The 15,134-nt window shown below is 37.6% G+C and overlaps 1 protein-coding gene across 1 annotated transcript in view; it reads left to right on the forward strand.

The window, feature by feature from the left end:
* UBR5 (ubiquitin protein ligase E3 component n-recognin 5) overlaps window positions 1-15,134 on the forward strand; it is a 104,622-nt gene that overhangs the window by 72,306 nt on the left and 17,182 nt on the right. Inside the window, exons 37-48 of the mRNA XM_011931405.1 lie at window positions 260-517; window positions 1,091-1,359; window positions 1,534-1,745; window positions 5,305-5,535; window positions 6,359-6,432; window positions 7,613-7,785; window positions 7,882-7,995; window positions 9,603-9,823; window positions 10,985-11,105; window positions 11,195-11,299; window positions 13,115-13,358; window positions 14,636-14,747. Of these exons, the coding sequence (XP_011786795.1) occupies window positions 260-517; window positions 1,091-1,359; window positions 1,534-1,745; window positions 5,305-5,535; window positions 6,359-6,432; window positions 7,613-7,785; window positions 7,882-7,995; window positions 9,603-9,823; window positions 10,985-11,105; window positions 11,195-11,299; window positions 13,115-13,358; window positions 14,636-14,747 (2,134 nt within the window). The remainder of the gene's footprint in view (window positions 1-259; window positions 518-1,090; window positions 1,360-1,533; window positions 1,746-5,304; window positions 5,536-6,358; window positions 6,433-7,612; window positions 7,786-7,881; window positions 7,996-9,602; window positions 9,824-10,984; window positions 11,106-11,194; window positions 11,300-13,114; window positions 13,359-14,635; window positions 14,748-15,134) is intronic.

Here is a 15,134-nt window from a genome sequence, read left to right on the forward strand (position 1 = left end):
AATAACTTGAACCCAGGAGGCAAAGGTTGCAGTGAGCCGAGATGGTGACACTGCACTCCTGCCTAAGCCACAGAGCCAGACTTAAAAGTTATTTTCTAATAAAAACTATTTTAGTGGTGGGTTTTGTGGATTATTAAATACAGTCTGGCATTCTGTTTAATATGTATGTTTATTATGTATGTTTTCCTGAATGAGGAGTAGATTGTAATTTTAATTATTAAACTCACAATGTTTTTGGTTTTAAAAATAAAAATTTTAGGAGCAAGCAGTGTTCCTGCCTTCTTTTCTGAAGATGATTCTCAATCGAATGACTCGAGTGATTCTGATAGCAGTAGTAGTCAGAGTGACGACATAGAACAGGAGACCTTTATGCTCGATGAACCATTAGAAAGAACCACAAATAGCTCCCATGCCAATGGTGCTGCCCAAGCTCCCCGCTCAATGCAGTGGGCTGTCCGCAACACCCAGCATCAGCGAGCAGCCAGTACAGCCCCTTCCAGTACATCTACACCAGCAGGCAAGTCTGAAAACTTGGTATTCCTAAGAATACTTAGATAGATTTTTAAAAATTAAAAATAAAATTAGTTTTATGATAGTTCTTCATTGTTTTGTTGAGTTTCAAATATAAAAATTATGCACATATTATTATAGCAGGGTTTCCCAGTCTTTGCATTATTGCATTTTTGGGCTGGATAATTGTGGGAGGCTGTCTTGTGCATTGTGGAATGTTAAGCAGCATCCGTAACCTACACCCACTAGATGCCAGTAAAACCCCTCTCACCCTTCTTCCCCTCCCCTTGTTTCCCACAGTTGTGATAACCAAGAATGTCTGCAGATACTGCCAAATGTATAGCCCCTTTGGCAGGGTGTGTGGGGGGGGTGCTATGGGGATCAGATTTCCCCTAGTTGAGAACTTTATATTAATTCTTGTCCCCTCCATTCTCCCCTCCCCAAAATAGTGTGGTTTGGGCAAAGTTTTTTGCTTGGCTACCACAATTGAGCATTTAGATTTACATAAGTATATATAATCCCAGAGAAACACAATTAAAAACTAACATTAGCTCATTGTCGTTGTCCTTTTTTCTTATAGCAAGTTCAGCGGGTTTGATTTATATTGATCCTTCAAACTTACGCCGGAGTGGTACCATCAGTACAAGTGCTGCAGCTGCAGCAGCTGCTTTGGAAGCTAGCAACGCCAGCAGTTACCTAACATCTGCAAGCAGTTTAGCCAGGGCTTACAGCATTGTCATTAGACAAATCTCGGACTTGATGGGCCTTATTCCTAAGTATAATCACCTAGTATACTCTCAGATTCCAGCAGCCGTGAAATTGACTTACCAAGATGCAGTAAACTTACAGGTATGAAAGCACTGAAAAGTTTCTCATTCCAGCGTATTTCTTTGGCTGTCAATTATGAGAATTCCAGTATTAGGGGAATTAAATGTTACAAATGTTTAAAAGTTGACATACTGCTGCTGTATCAAATTTAGCTCTGTTTGGATAGTTTTAACTATTTTAGTTTGGTCTTCATAGAACTATGTAGAAGAAAAGCTTATTCCCACTTGGAACTGGATGGTCAGTATTATGGATTCTACTGAAGCTCAATTACGTTATGGTTCTGCATTAGCATCTGCTGGTGATCCTGGACATCCAAATCATCCTCTTCACGCTTCTCAGAATTCAGCGAGAAGAGAGAGGATGACTGCGCGAGAAGAAGCTAGCTTACGAACACTTGAAGGCAGACGGTATGAAATTCTTCATATATAGAGAACGTCCCTGACTTAAAATGGATCTCCAACTTATAATTTTTTTGTTGTTGAGAAGGAGTCTCACACTCTCGCCCAGGCTGGAGCGCAGTGGCGCCATCTTGACTCACTGCAAGCTCCACCTTCCGGGTTCACGCCATTCTCCTGCCTCAGCCTCCTGAGTAGCTGGGACTACAGGTGCCCGCCACCATGCCCGGCTAATTTTTTGTATTTTTAGTAGAGACGGGGTTTCGCCGTGTTAGCCAGGATGGTCTGGATCTCCTGACCTTGTGATCCACCCGCCTTGGCCTCCCAAAGTGCTGGGATTCCAGGTGCGAGCCACCGCACCTGGTCCCCAGTTTATGATTTTTTTTTGTTTTATGATGGGTTTATTGGGGGTATTCAATGCATTTAGACTTTATGCATTTATGATGAGTTTATCAGGACATAACCACATCTTCAGTCGAGGAGCATCTGTGCTTGTGTGTTTAGATAGAATCTTTGTATCCTAGAAGGGTAAAGCATTTTAGTTGCTGTTATGTAAGACCTCATCTTACTGTGAAGGGAGAAAGAAATGACTTGCTTGCATTACTTGTTGAGGCAGAATAGGCTAGTTATCATCCAAGCTATTTTTAAAAATCCATTCATATCATAGGAATCTGATACTAAAGCCTTTTTATTTTTGAAGTTATTGGTCTCTATGTTTGTCTCATTATCCTCAAGACCTCCCCATCTCCTCTTGGAAAGTTATTTTGACTATAATTGGTTATGAATGTACTTTGTACTCAGGAGGGGGAAAGTATGTGTGATTACCAGTGCTGCTCTTTTTTTCTCAAATCACATTTCTTTTTTTCTGCCTCCCCTAGCCTGTTGAATTATAATTGAAATATATATCTATGTATTTGTTATGTTCTTTTCTATTCAGTTATAAAGTGACCTTTTTCAGGAGTAGTTATCAGCTCAAATATTGAACAACAGAGCAACAGCAGTAATAGAGTAAAAGTACCTCATACCTAAAGTCAAAATCCAAGGATGTGGTTCTATCTCGACCTCAGGATAAACAACTTTGTTACTCTGGGCAGATCATAAAGTGAGGAAAGACAAAGGTCTAAGAGATTACTTAGAAAGACAGTGATAGGCATCTACAGTAGAGGTAATAGTTACTAAAGTAGAGCAGTGAAGACCAAAAGGAGGGGAGAGAAGCATTGAAATCAAAAACAGAATTTAGGGCCTTGTTGAGAGATTAAGTAGCAGGGGCATCATTTATATTTAGACCTTGATCCTGAATAACTAATAGGAAAATTAAAGAGAAAAACCTAGAGTAGTGTAATGGACAAACTTGCTTTCGAACACGTGAGAACTGGGGAAAAAATGGTAGAAATGTCAATTATGCAGAATTGAATGGTTGGTAAAGATATCTGTACTAAAGATAGAGATTTGAGAGGTAACAGCTTTCCTGTCCTAGGAAGGCAGCTTCACAAAGACGAAAGCCTTATCTTTGTTAGGCTGTAGTCGTTACCCCAGAGAACATAGAATTCTGATAACGGATCATGATTGGTGGTGGTGTTCTGTCAGCTTTAATGTAATGATTCACATATCACACATAATTCACCCATTTAAAGTGTCCAATTCCATAGTTTTCCAGCCCTGTATAACCTTCATCATAATGAATTTTGGAATATTTTAATCTTCTCTACAGAAAACCTATTAGCAATCATTCTTCATTTTCCCCTACTTCCCCCACTTCCCCTTCCTAAGCAACTGTTAATCTGTTTTCCCTCTCAATAGATTCTGGATATTTCCTGTAAGTGGAATCATACAGTATGTGGTCTTTTGTCACTGGGTTCTTTAACTTAGCATAATGATTTTCAGGTTCATCTATATTTAGCATACATCAGTAGTACTTCATTATTTTTCATTTCCTAGTAATATTTCATTGTATGAGCATACAGTTTTTTGTTTATCCTTTCATCAGTTGTACATTTCGGTTGTTTTCACCTTTCCACTATTATGCATAATGCTCATATGAACTTTTGTGTATAGATTTTTGTGTAGATGTGTATTTTCAGTTCTCTTGAATGTATACCTAGTTATGGAACTGCTGGGCCATATAGTAACTGTTTGTAACCCTTTGAAGAACTGGCAATACTGTTTTCCAAAGAGGAAGACATTCTCACTAGCAGTGTATGTATGAGAGTTTTAGTTTTTCTACATTTTCATCAACACTAATTTTTGTTATAACCATCCCAGTGGGTGTGACCTAGTATCTTTGATTTGCATTTCCCTAATGGTCAGTGATGTTGATCATCTTTTCATGGGCTAACTGGCCATTCGTTTATCTTCTTTGGAGAAGTGTCTTATTTGGATCCTACACCCCCCCTCCCCCCACCTTTTTTTGTTGTTGTTGAAACGAGTTTGGCTCTTATTGTCCAGGCTGGAGTGCAGTGGTGTGATCTTGGCTCACTGCAACCTCCGCCTCCCGGGCTCAAGCGAGTCTCCTGCCTCAGCCTCCTGAGTAGCTGGGATTACAGGCACCTGCCACCACGCCCAGCCAACTTTTTTGTATTTTTAGTAGAGATGAGGTTTTGCCGTTTTGGCCAGGCTGGTCTTGAACTCCTGACCTCAAGTGATACACCCACCTTGGTCTCCCAAAGTGCTGGGATTACAGGCGTAAGCCCCTGCACCCGGCCTTGCCCATTTTTTAAATTGGCTTGTCTTTTAAAATTGAGGTGTATGAGTTCTTTATTCTGCATGTAAGCCCATTATCAAATACATAATTTGGGAAGATTTTGTCCCATTCTCCGGGATATCTTTTCACTTTCTTGATGGTATCTTTGAAAGTACAATTTTAATTTTCATAAATTCCAGTTTATATCTGGGTGTTTGTTTGTTTGATTTCTTTTTTGAGACAGGGTCTTGCCCTGTTGCCGAGGCTGAGTGCAGTGGCGTGATCTTGGCTCACTGCAACCTTCACCTCCCAGTTTCAAGCAGTTCTCCTGCCTCAGCCTTCCAGGTAGCTGGGATTACAGGCACCTGCCACCATGCCCAGCTAATTTTTGTACTTTTAGCAGAGACAGGGTTTCACCATGTTGCCCAGGATATCTATGTTTTCTTTCATTGCTTGTGTTTTTGGTATCATTTTAATGAAGTGATTCTCAAAGTATGGTCCCTAGATAACAGCACCATCGACGTCACCTAAGAGCTATTTAGAAATGCATATTCTGGGGCTTTACCCCAGACCTACTAAAACTCTGGGGATTAAACTAGAGGTCTGTTTTTATAAGCCCTCCAGGTGACTTTGATGGACCCTGAAGTTTGAGAATCACTCTCTTCAGGGAAGGAGTTCCTTTTGCCATTCCAAAGGATACTGGAATTCCTTTTCTATACGAAGTATAAGACTGTAAGTCATGCACAGTGGTTATATTTCTAAAGCTGAGCAGCAGGCTTAACTACTTTGTATTTATGAATATTCTCAGTTCCTAATTTTGATTATTTATGATAGTAAATTTCACATTTGTGTTCTTCTAATAAATATTGTCATTTCTTTCTGTTCTTATAGACGTGCCACCTTGCTTAGCGCCCGTCAAGGGATGATGTCTGCACGAGGAGACTTCCTAAATTATGCTCTGTCTCTAATGCGGTCTCATAATGATGAGCATTCTGATGTTCTTCCAGTTTTGGATGTTTGCTCATTGAAGCATGTGGCATATGTTTTTCAAGCACTTATATACTGGATTAAGGCAATGAATCAGCAGACAACATTGGATACACCTCAACTAGAACGCAAAAGGTATCCATTCTTGCCATGAGATTGATTTGAGAAATACTTGCTTGGTATGGTCTCTATTAGTAAATTGTCAACATTTGAAGTAAGGAGAATAGCATTGCAAAAGAGAACTAGCACAGGACCATTTCATGTGGGAAAGTGGGCTTGAATTTATCCAACCTTTCCCCATTGCCACTCTTCACTTAAAATAGGAAACCTAAGAATCTGGTTAAACTTCATGCTTGAGATAGTTTGGCCTGATTATCTGTCATCTTCATTTTTTCCTTTTTTTTTTTAAAGGGATGGGGTCTGACTCTGTTGCCCAGGCTGGAATGTGGTGGTGCAATCAAAGCTTACTGCAACCTTGAACTCCTGGACTCAAGAGATCCTCCTGCCTTAGCCTTCCAAGTAGATAGGACTTACAGGCGTGTGCTACCATGCCTGGCTAATTTCTTAATGTTTTGGAGAGACAGTGTCTCATGATGTTTACCAGGCTGGTCTTGAAGTCCTGGCCTAAGTGATCCCCCTGCCTTAGCCTCCCAAAGTGTTGGGATTACAGGCATGAGTTACCATACCCAGTCCATGTTTTCTGTTAGAGTTTGTATAGGTACTCGTTATTTCTTAGGTGATTTGCTTTTTCTTCTATTGAGTCCATTTTGTAATAATAGTAAATAAACCTGTTCGCTCTACCATTTCCCAGATTCTCACAATGTATTGCAATGTTTGAAATTTGTTAGATATATTAGTGACCTTTTTAGTGTGTTTTTGCTTGTATTTTCCCTGACCTTTGCTACTGTTCATATTATACAAATACTTTAGGTAAAATGACTCACTTGTCTTTTTAAAGGACGCGAGAACTCTTGGAACTGGGTATTGATAATGAAGATTCAGAACATGAAAATGATGATGACACCAATCAAAGTTAGTGCACAGAAAATCTGCTAATCTACTTCAAGAAATGGCTGCCTCAGTAGTTCCCCTTCAAGCTTTTTAACTTCATTATTTTCTGTCTGGGTGGGAATTTCTCTTTTCTTCTCTATGTCTCATTTCTTACATTTTCTGTCCATTTGTGCTTACACATTCTCGCATTATACATTGCAAAACTAAGGATGTATTAAAGAAATGTTGTAAACTTTCCAACAGTATTTTTTCTTTATCTTCTATCTTGTACTTGTCTTAGTATTATGTTTACCTTTACTCTTAATGTACTGTTATTACGTTTAATAAAATCTTAGCAAAACCTTTGTTAATATTGATGCAAAGTAGATTAGTTAAGAAAATGAGAATTACCAGTTACAGCTCCTAAATATCAGAATGCTAGCAATTAATACAATGAAAAGAGAAAATATCCCAATTCCAGGCTTTTATCCAAAAGTTTTAATATCACACTTTGGGGTCTAGTGGAGTTTATTTGTGGGTTTCAGTTATTTCAAATGGGGCTAAATAATGCATTCGCCAGTTTGTTGTTATCAACTAGTACTTTTATTCAGCCTGTGGAAAGACAATTGGCCTATTTGCCATTTTTTGAGAACCCAGCCATAGCTCACTGCCGTTGATATGCAAACAGGGCACTGCCAAAGTTTTACTCCATTAGGGAGATTTGGTGCTAGTGTGCTGACTTACTATCAAGATATGTAAATTGTTCAGACATTACTCTCTGCTTAGCAAATGCTCAGGTTTCAGCTACTGATCATCTTCTCTGTTTGGAGTTGTCAGTGAGTTGGGTCCTGAATATACTCATGAATCTAACTGTATTTGGGTGGTGGGTATCTCAAAAGATAAAGAGGAGGATATGGGAAACCTCTGTCCAATACAAAATGGCACAATATTGTTAAATGCTGATTTTTATTTTGCATTTTTTATTGTAACATACACATAACTAAAATTTGCACATAAAACTTACATTGTAACCATATTAAACGGTTACATTTACTTTAAAAAATACCAAAGTTTGGACTATAAACTTGTTTTTGTGTGGCATTAAAATTTTATAAAAGAGGTAGTAGGAATTTTGGATTGAGCAGATTAAAGGTCTGTTACCCTAATCCAGTAATTAAATAATTTTCCTAAAAAACAAAACATTTTATCTTTTTATGTTTAGGTGCTACCTTGAATGATAAGGATGATGACTCTCTTCCTGCAGAAACTGGCCAAAACCATCCATTTTTCCGACGTTCAGACTCCATGACATTCCTTGGGTGTATACCCCCAAATCCATTTGAAGTGCCTCTGGCTGAAGCCATCCCCTTGGCTGATCAGCCACATCTGTTGCAGGTGAATTAAACAAGTTAGTCTTAAGGTTTCTTTCTAATTGAGTTTATTTTCTTTAAAGTATTCAATGTAACTAGAATATTTCTGTTAAAATTTCAGCCAAATGCTAGAAAGGAGGATCTTTTTGGCCGTCCAAGTCAGGGTCTTTATTCTTCATCTGCCAGTAGTGGGAAATGTTTAATGGAGGTTACAGTGGATAGAAACTGCCTAGAGGTAAGACAGTAAAAGTTTTTGCAATATAATATTTATTAAGGACAACTTGTCCCAGCATATAGATTTTTAGAAATGCATTAATTTAGACTATTATATTTTCTGAAATGAAGTGTCAGAATTTCCTGCCTTGTGATATAATGTAGGAAGAATTCCAGCACTGTCATTAACTTGCTGTCAGATCACTTCATCCATAAAATACCAGCCTCCTTATGTGCTTTGTCTGTTTCACAGAGCTGACTGCTGTATGTGGCTGAAAATTTAAATTTTTCATGTATAATAAAAGTCTATAGATGAGCATGTGTAATTTTGGCTACAACTTTAACTTTCTGAACTAATTTTAATCAAGACTAGATAGATAGCATTAATAATGATACCTAATATTTGTAGACTAAATCTGTCTCCTGGGCATTGGTCTCCATCTTCATAACTATGTTTGTTAGAATGCATTATCACCCTGATTTTTTGGGTAAGAAATTGAGTCTTGAAGAGAGTAAGTAAATTTCATGCGGGAATGTCTGTGTCACACAGCTAGTTAAGTGGTAGATCTGGTTTTCAGATACAGCTCCGATTTGGGAGCCTAAAATTACACTCTACTGTTTGTCCACTGAAAACATTAAAAAGCAGGTTTAGAAGACATGTAGTTGAATAGAATGTTTTTTATCTCAGTAATAAAAAGGAGAATGCAGTACTGAAAATAGTAAAAATGTATGAGAATTAAGTACCACTGATATTATAAAGATTTATTTAAAAGTTCTCTGAAGTTCCAAGGCAAGAAGTGAACTTATTTTATTTTATTTTATTTATTTTTGTGAGACGGAGTGTTGCTCTGTCACTCAGGCTAGAGTGTAGTGGCACAATCTTGGCTCACTGCAACCTCTTCCTCCTGGGTTCAAGCTGTTCTCCTGCCTCAGTCTCCCAAGTAGCTGGGATTACAGTTGTCTGCCACCACGCACGGATAATTATTTTGTATTTTTAGTAAAGACAGGGTTTCGCTATGTTGGCCAGGCTTGTTTCCAAGTCCTGACCTCAAGTGATCCGGCCACTTCAGCCTCCCAGAGTGCTAGGATTACAGGCGTGAGCCACTGTGCTCAGGCCAAGAAGTGAATTTAAGGAGGGGGAAAGAAAAGGCCAGATGTGGTGGCTCACGCCTATAATCCCAGCGCTTTGGGAGGCTGAGGTGAATGGATCACTTGAGGTCAAGAGTTCAAGACCATACTGGCCAACATAGCCAAACCCCATCTACTACTAAAATTACAAAAAATTAGCTGGGCGTTGTGGCGGGCACCTGTAATCCCAGCTACTCGGGAGGCTGAGGCAGGAGAATCGCTTGAACCCAGGAGATGGAGGTTGCAATAAACCAAGACTGCGGCACTGCACTCCCGCCTGGGCAATAGAGTGAGACTCCGTCTCAAAAAAAAAAAGAAATAGTTGTCTGAGGTTGGTTTGGTAAATGCATTGGAATTGGTGGTCAGCTAGGGCCATCAGAACCATTGAAGCTCCAGAAAGGGAAAAAAACTTGCGTATAATTCCTGTATTACTAAGTTGAGGACAAAATCTGGTTAGTTTTTTTCCCTTCATTTGTAACTTTTAAATGTAAATATTCATAGGTTCTTCCAACAAAAATGTCTTATGCTGCCAATCTGAAAAATGTAATGAACATGCAAAACCGGCAAAAAAAAGAAGGGGAAGAACAGCCCGTGCTGCCAGAAGAAGCTGAGAGTTCAAAACCAGGGCCATCTGCTCATGATCTTGCTGCACAATTAAAAAGTAGCTTACTAGCAGAAATAGGACTCACTGAAAGTGAAGGGCCACCTCTCACATCTTTCAGGTATTTGCTAAGACCCTTTGTTTTTATTGTTCAGTACAGCGTTAAAAATGTATATCCATGTTTAGTTACCATTTGTAGACTTGCTGTTAGCAGCTCAGCTAAGGGGAAACTGAATAATTAGAAAGAGTGGAACTTTCTAGATTTGTGATTCACACTTACCTGTGCTCCTTTTCCAAGTCTGTAATTCTCTTACAAGAGGTAGGTTCTTTGTTTATCTAATAGAAATTTGTTAGTATATACTGTGGCTCAGTATGATTTGTTGACTCTCTGTTTTTTGGTTACATGGCATAATAATTTTTTTGCTTAGATTAGAGTTAAAAAGCTAGTTTGAAAATAAGATACATTGTATATACATTGTCTAACAACCACATAAGGCAGGGGAGAATTGTGGACTTGGGTGGCCCAAGCTTCCTGGAAGCAGTATGGATTGAATTGAGGTGGTTAGAATGTGCAGAAACAGACTGGAGAGAATTAGAGGTAAGGAGGCCAGTTAGAAAGCTATTTGTTACTATTAATAGTTTCAGTTAGTTGGGGGAAAGATGCTGAGGCAGAATGTTGACTTTGGGGATAGAAAGGACATGATGGAAAGGAAGAGAAACTTAAGATGGACTTGATCACTTTGATGGAACAGGAGGAAGAAAAATTAAAATCTGCTCTAAGTCAGTGCATTAGGGAAAGAGATGGTACTATTGAAAAAAAATCAGAATTGTCATTGTGGTGAAGAAGCCATATTAAGTTTTAGCCATGCTGAGTTTGAATTGAGCATCATTGACGTGGACATATTTATTTAACAAATGGAAATTCTGGTTCATGGTGAAAGTTTGAAGTAGAGGTGGATCTGGGAGTCACCTAAATGGAGATGGACGTTGGACTTTAAGGAGAGGAGATAAAATGAAAGATGAAGGTAAGACATAGCCCAGGGATTTATCCGTATGTAGAAGACAGAAGGAATAAGGGAGGAAAAATAGTAAGTTCTGTGGGGAACAAGTAGCTATGGAAAAGTTCTCTGTTAGGATGCAGTTTGAAGAAGTTAAGACCTCAGAATATTAAAAAAAAAAAAAAAAAAAGTAAGTTACTACCATTGAACAAAAATTTTAGTCAGTCTTTGAAATTGGCTAAAGTATTTCCTCCCCCCCACCCCTTCCCTTAAACTTCTTACAGGCCACAGTGTAGCTTTATGGGAATGGTTATTTCCCATGATATGCTGCTAGGACGTTGGCGCCTTTCTTTAGAACTGTTCGGCAGGGTATTCATGGAAGATGTTGGAGCAGAACCTGGATCAGTATGTATTTTGTGCACTTTAAATTCCATTCTGCCTGATAAGCACATATTTCAGGGAATAATCTGTCATGCATTTTTTTTTTTTTTAAGATCCTGACTGAATTGGGTGGTTTTGAGGTAAAAGAATCAAAATTCCGTAGAGAAATGGAAAAACTGAGAAACCAGCAGTCAAGAGATTTATCACTAGAGGTAAAGGTATTTAGATTTTCTTATACTATACCTGTAGTATGCTATTTATATAAATTTTAAAACATACAAAATAACAATAGCTTTATTTAGGTATATGTACTTATAATTAAAAAATTAAAAGAAATGTTAAACTGCCAAATTTATTTTTTATTTGTGTGTGTGTGTGTGTATGTGGTTTCTTTTTATTTTTTCTTATTGTAACCATCAAATTTAGAATAGTGGTTTTCTCTGGCAGTTTGGTTCCCTAGCATCCTCTATGAATTTTTTTGTTTTAGTTTTTAAGTATCATTATGCATGCCTTGATTTAAACATTTTTTATGTATTTAATTCCATTGAGATTATTATTCATATTGATGCTCAAATTGTGTCTTCTTTGGCTAATGGGAGTCTTGAGTCAATTTTGATTCCTCAGTCCTTTTGGCATGGGCCCAGTAATTTTTGATAACTTTCTTACTTCCTGGTATGTTTCATCTTGTGCATTTCCTGTCACAGACCTTAAATCAGCCATTTCTTAAAGTAGCCTTGATTCCTTTTAGTAGGAAATTGTGTTTTGAGATTACAGTCTGTGCTCTAAGGTTACAAATTGCTACTGAGTTGATCATGGTTTCTAGGCCTTTTTAATTGATAACAGTTTGGCAGTGCATTTTATTTTGTTCTTTTTTTAAAAAAAATCAAATAATGAATTAATATTGATACTCCCAATTCAAATTCAAGATGTAGGACCACAAGGTTGTTTTTGTTATTTTTGCATCTTAGATTTTTTTTTTTTTTTTTGAGGCGGAGTCTTGCTTTGTCACCCAGGCCAGAGCATAGTGGCATGATCTTGGCTCACTGCAACCTCCGCCTCTTGGGTTCAGGAGACTCTTCTTCTTCAGCCTCCTGAGTAGCTGGGATTACAGGTGTCTACCACCATGCCTGGCTAATTTTTGTATTTTTAATAGAGACAGGGTTTCACCATGTTGGCCAGGCTGGTCTCAAACTCCCCGACCTCAGGTGATCCACCTGCCCTGGCCTCCCAAAGTGCTGGGATTAGAGGTGTGAGCCACCACACCTGGCCTTGCTTCTTAGATCTTAAGTCTTTATCTCCTTTCTTTCAGACTGAATATCCAATTTCCCAACAACATCAATCAAATTACTCATTTGTTTTAATGCCACAGCATACATAGTAGCAGTCTTAGAATTACATCACTGGAATCTGAGGTGTAAGGATGGCTTGAGTCCAGGAATTCGAGGGCAGCATGGGCAACATAATGTGAGAGACTCTGTCTCTTAAAAAGAATTATAACATCAGCACTATCACTAACAAAATGATTATTCAAAATAATTAAAGATTTATTTGCAGATGTTTGTCCTTAGATCATATACAGTTAGAGATAACACAGTTAAAGGAGGTTTATTTTAAAGTCACTTGAGGTAATTCCTCTTTGTAGGTTTTGCTACCAGCTCTATATAATTAGGACCTTTTGTTTCAGTTTGCTTTCAGATTTTAGGGATTCCTTTTTCCTCTTTTGGTTTTATTTTGTAATCAATGTAAAATATCTACAGTGTTTTCCAATAAACCTTTGAAAGAAAGTGTTAGAATTGAATTAAATTCTGTTGCCCTGATTTAATTTGCAAGACATTCTTGTGTGCTTTAAACCATTGTGTTTCATAATGGATAAGCTTCTGAGAACTCTGATTACTTTGTAGTTTTTTAAACTCTCAAGGAAAAGCTAAAACTCGATTTTCAGATTGAAAATAGAAAAATTCAAGCTACAAAAATTCTAACGACTTTCCCACGTTGAATTTACTACTTTTTGACTTCTTGATGTGTTTTAATAGGTTGATCGGGATCGAGATCTTCTCATTCAGCAGACTATGAGGCAGCTTAACAATCACTTTGGTCGAAGATGTGCTACTACACCAATGGCTGTACACAGAGTAAAAGTCACATTTAAGGATGAGCCAGGAGAGGGCAGTGGTGTAGCACGAAGTTTTTATACAGCCATTGCACAAGCATTTTTGTCAAATGAAAAATTGCCAAATCTAGAGTGTATCCAAAATGCCAACAAAGGCACCCACACAAGTAAGTAGTCTACAAATAACAAGCATCATAAAATTTCTTTCCTTGTCCCTCAAACCAACAGTGGTAATCATGGTTTATATATGTGTGAGAGTATAAATTTACATTTTTACATAATTTTATTCTAGATTGATTTAATCTTATTTAAACTATTCTAATTGACAATTTCCTACTTTACGTTTATTTTGATAAATGTATTTTGATAAATGTTTGTGATTGTACTAGTTTTTCATCTCAATTGTTACATGTTGCGGGTGGGTAAGAGGTTGTAAAATACATAGTGATATAAAAATTCACCGAGCAAATTGCAGCATTTCCTCCACTTCAATATTTAACCCATATGGATATTTGAGAAGAAAATGCTATTCTAAGAGCAGTGCTGTTCAAATTACGATTTCCAAACTTGTTGCTGTTCCCCAGTGAGAAGACGACTTTGGAACCAAGTGTAAATCAACTGTGTCACTAAGCTCACTGTTTAGTGAGACTTAAAAAAAAAAAGAATCCTGGTGCAAGCTTATTACCTCACTGAGGATCAGCACTTTGGGGTTAGGACTCTTAGCTAAGTTTTAAGATTACAATGAGCAAATTTTAAAATTTGTCAAAATTACAAAAGCCTTAGGAGATTCACATCAAGTAGGAGCAGAAGATTATCAGACTTGTAGGTGGATGGAGACTGAATGAGCTATAGAAAGGATTGATGGTGAGAGTTCCTCAGCTTTTCATCAGTTTCACCATTTCACTTTCTTTAATGTTACAATGAAAAGAAATGAGGAGATGTGAATGAGGAAACTGGGAAATCACAACATTTCAAAGCTATCTTTTTTGTACACTTACAGGAAACCGTACTCTGGCTTGGGCTTAGGAATTTAAAAATAATAATAGGTAATATTCTGGTGGCCTTTAATGCTTTCATGGCAAAAACTAAGAACAGATGACATTTAAATGAGTCTAGTCATGTAAGAAATTTCAGCATTATTTATAGTGACACTATCATAACCTCACTTGCTGTATATTACTTCACAACTTTGACATGACAAGGGAGAAAATTAACAAATATTGAGTGAACATCTATTTTGTGCCAGGTATATTCTACACAGTCACCTTCAACCCTGAAAACCCATAGGGAGAGAAAGGCGTTAACAACACAGATGCTAGGGAAGGATAATCTTTAGCTGTCATGTTTTCTTTACGTTTGTCTCATTTCTTTGCATTGACTTTGAAATTTAAGGTAGTTGAATTTGCATTCATCTAAATATAGTATATTTCTTATTTTCTTCTAGGTTTAATGCAGAGATTAAGGAACCGAGGAGAGAGAGATCGGGAAAGGGAGAGAGAAAGGGAAATGAGGAGGAGTAGTGGTTTGCGAGCAGGTTCTCGGAGGGACCGGGATAGGTAAATTTTGTGTCTTTGATTCAATACCACCTTTTTGGATGAATTAGAGATAGACCTGTAAATGAAAGAATCTTAATTATGGATTGTTTTTTAGAAAAGTAAAGTTTTAATTTTGAACGTATGTATAGTAACTAAGAATAGTCTGTTAATAAAATACAATAATTAAGAATAGTCTATTAACTAATAAAAAGTTCTGCTTTAAAAACCCAGAGGCAGTTGAAATTATTTTCTCTTTTATCTGACTCAAGTTACTGTTTGAATTTTTTTACCTGTATCATTCTCTCCTAAGTTTATCTTAAAAAATCTTAATTTTTCAGGCCACATGCGGTGGCTCACGCCTATAATCCCAGCACTTTGGGAGGCCAAAGTGGGTGGATCATCTGAGGT

The sequence above is a fragment of the Colobus angolensis genome, unplaced genomic scaffold (genome assembly GCF_000951035.1).
Source record: "Colobus angolensis palliatus isolate OR3802 unplaced genomic scaffold, Cang.pa_1.0 Scaffold121, whole genome shotgun sequence".
NCBI lineage: Eukaryota > Metazoa > Chordata > Mammalia > Primates > Cercopithecidae > Colobus > Colobus angolensis.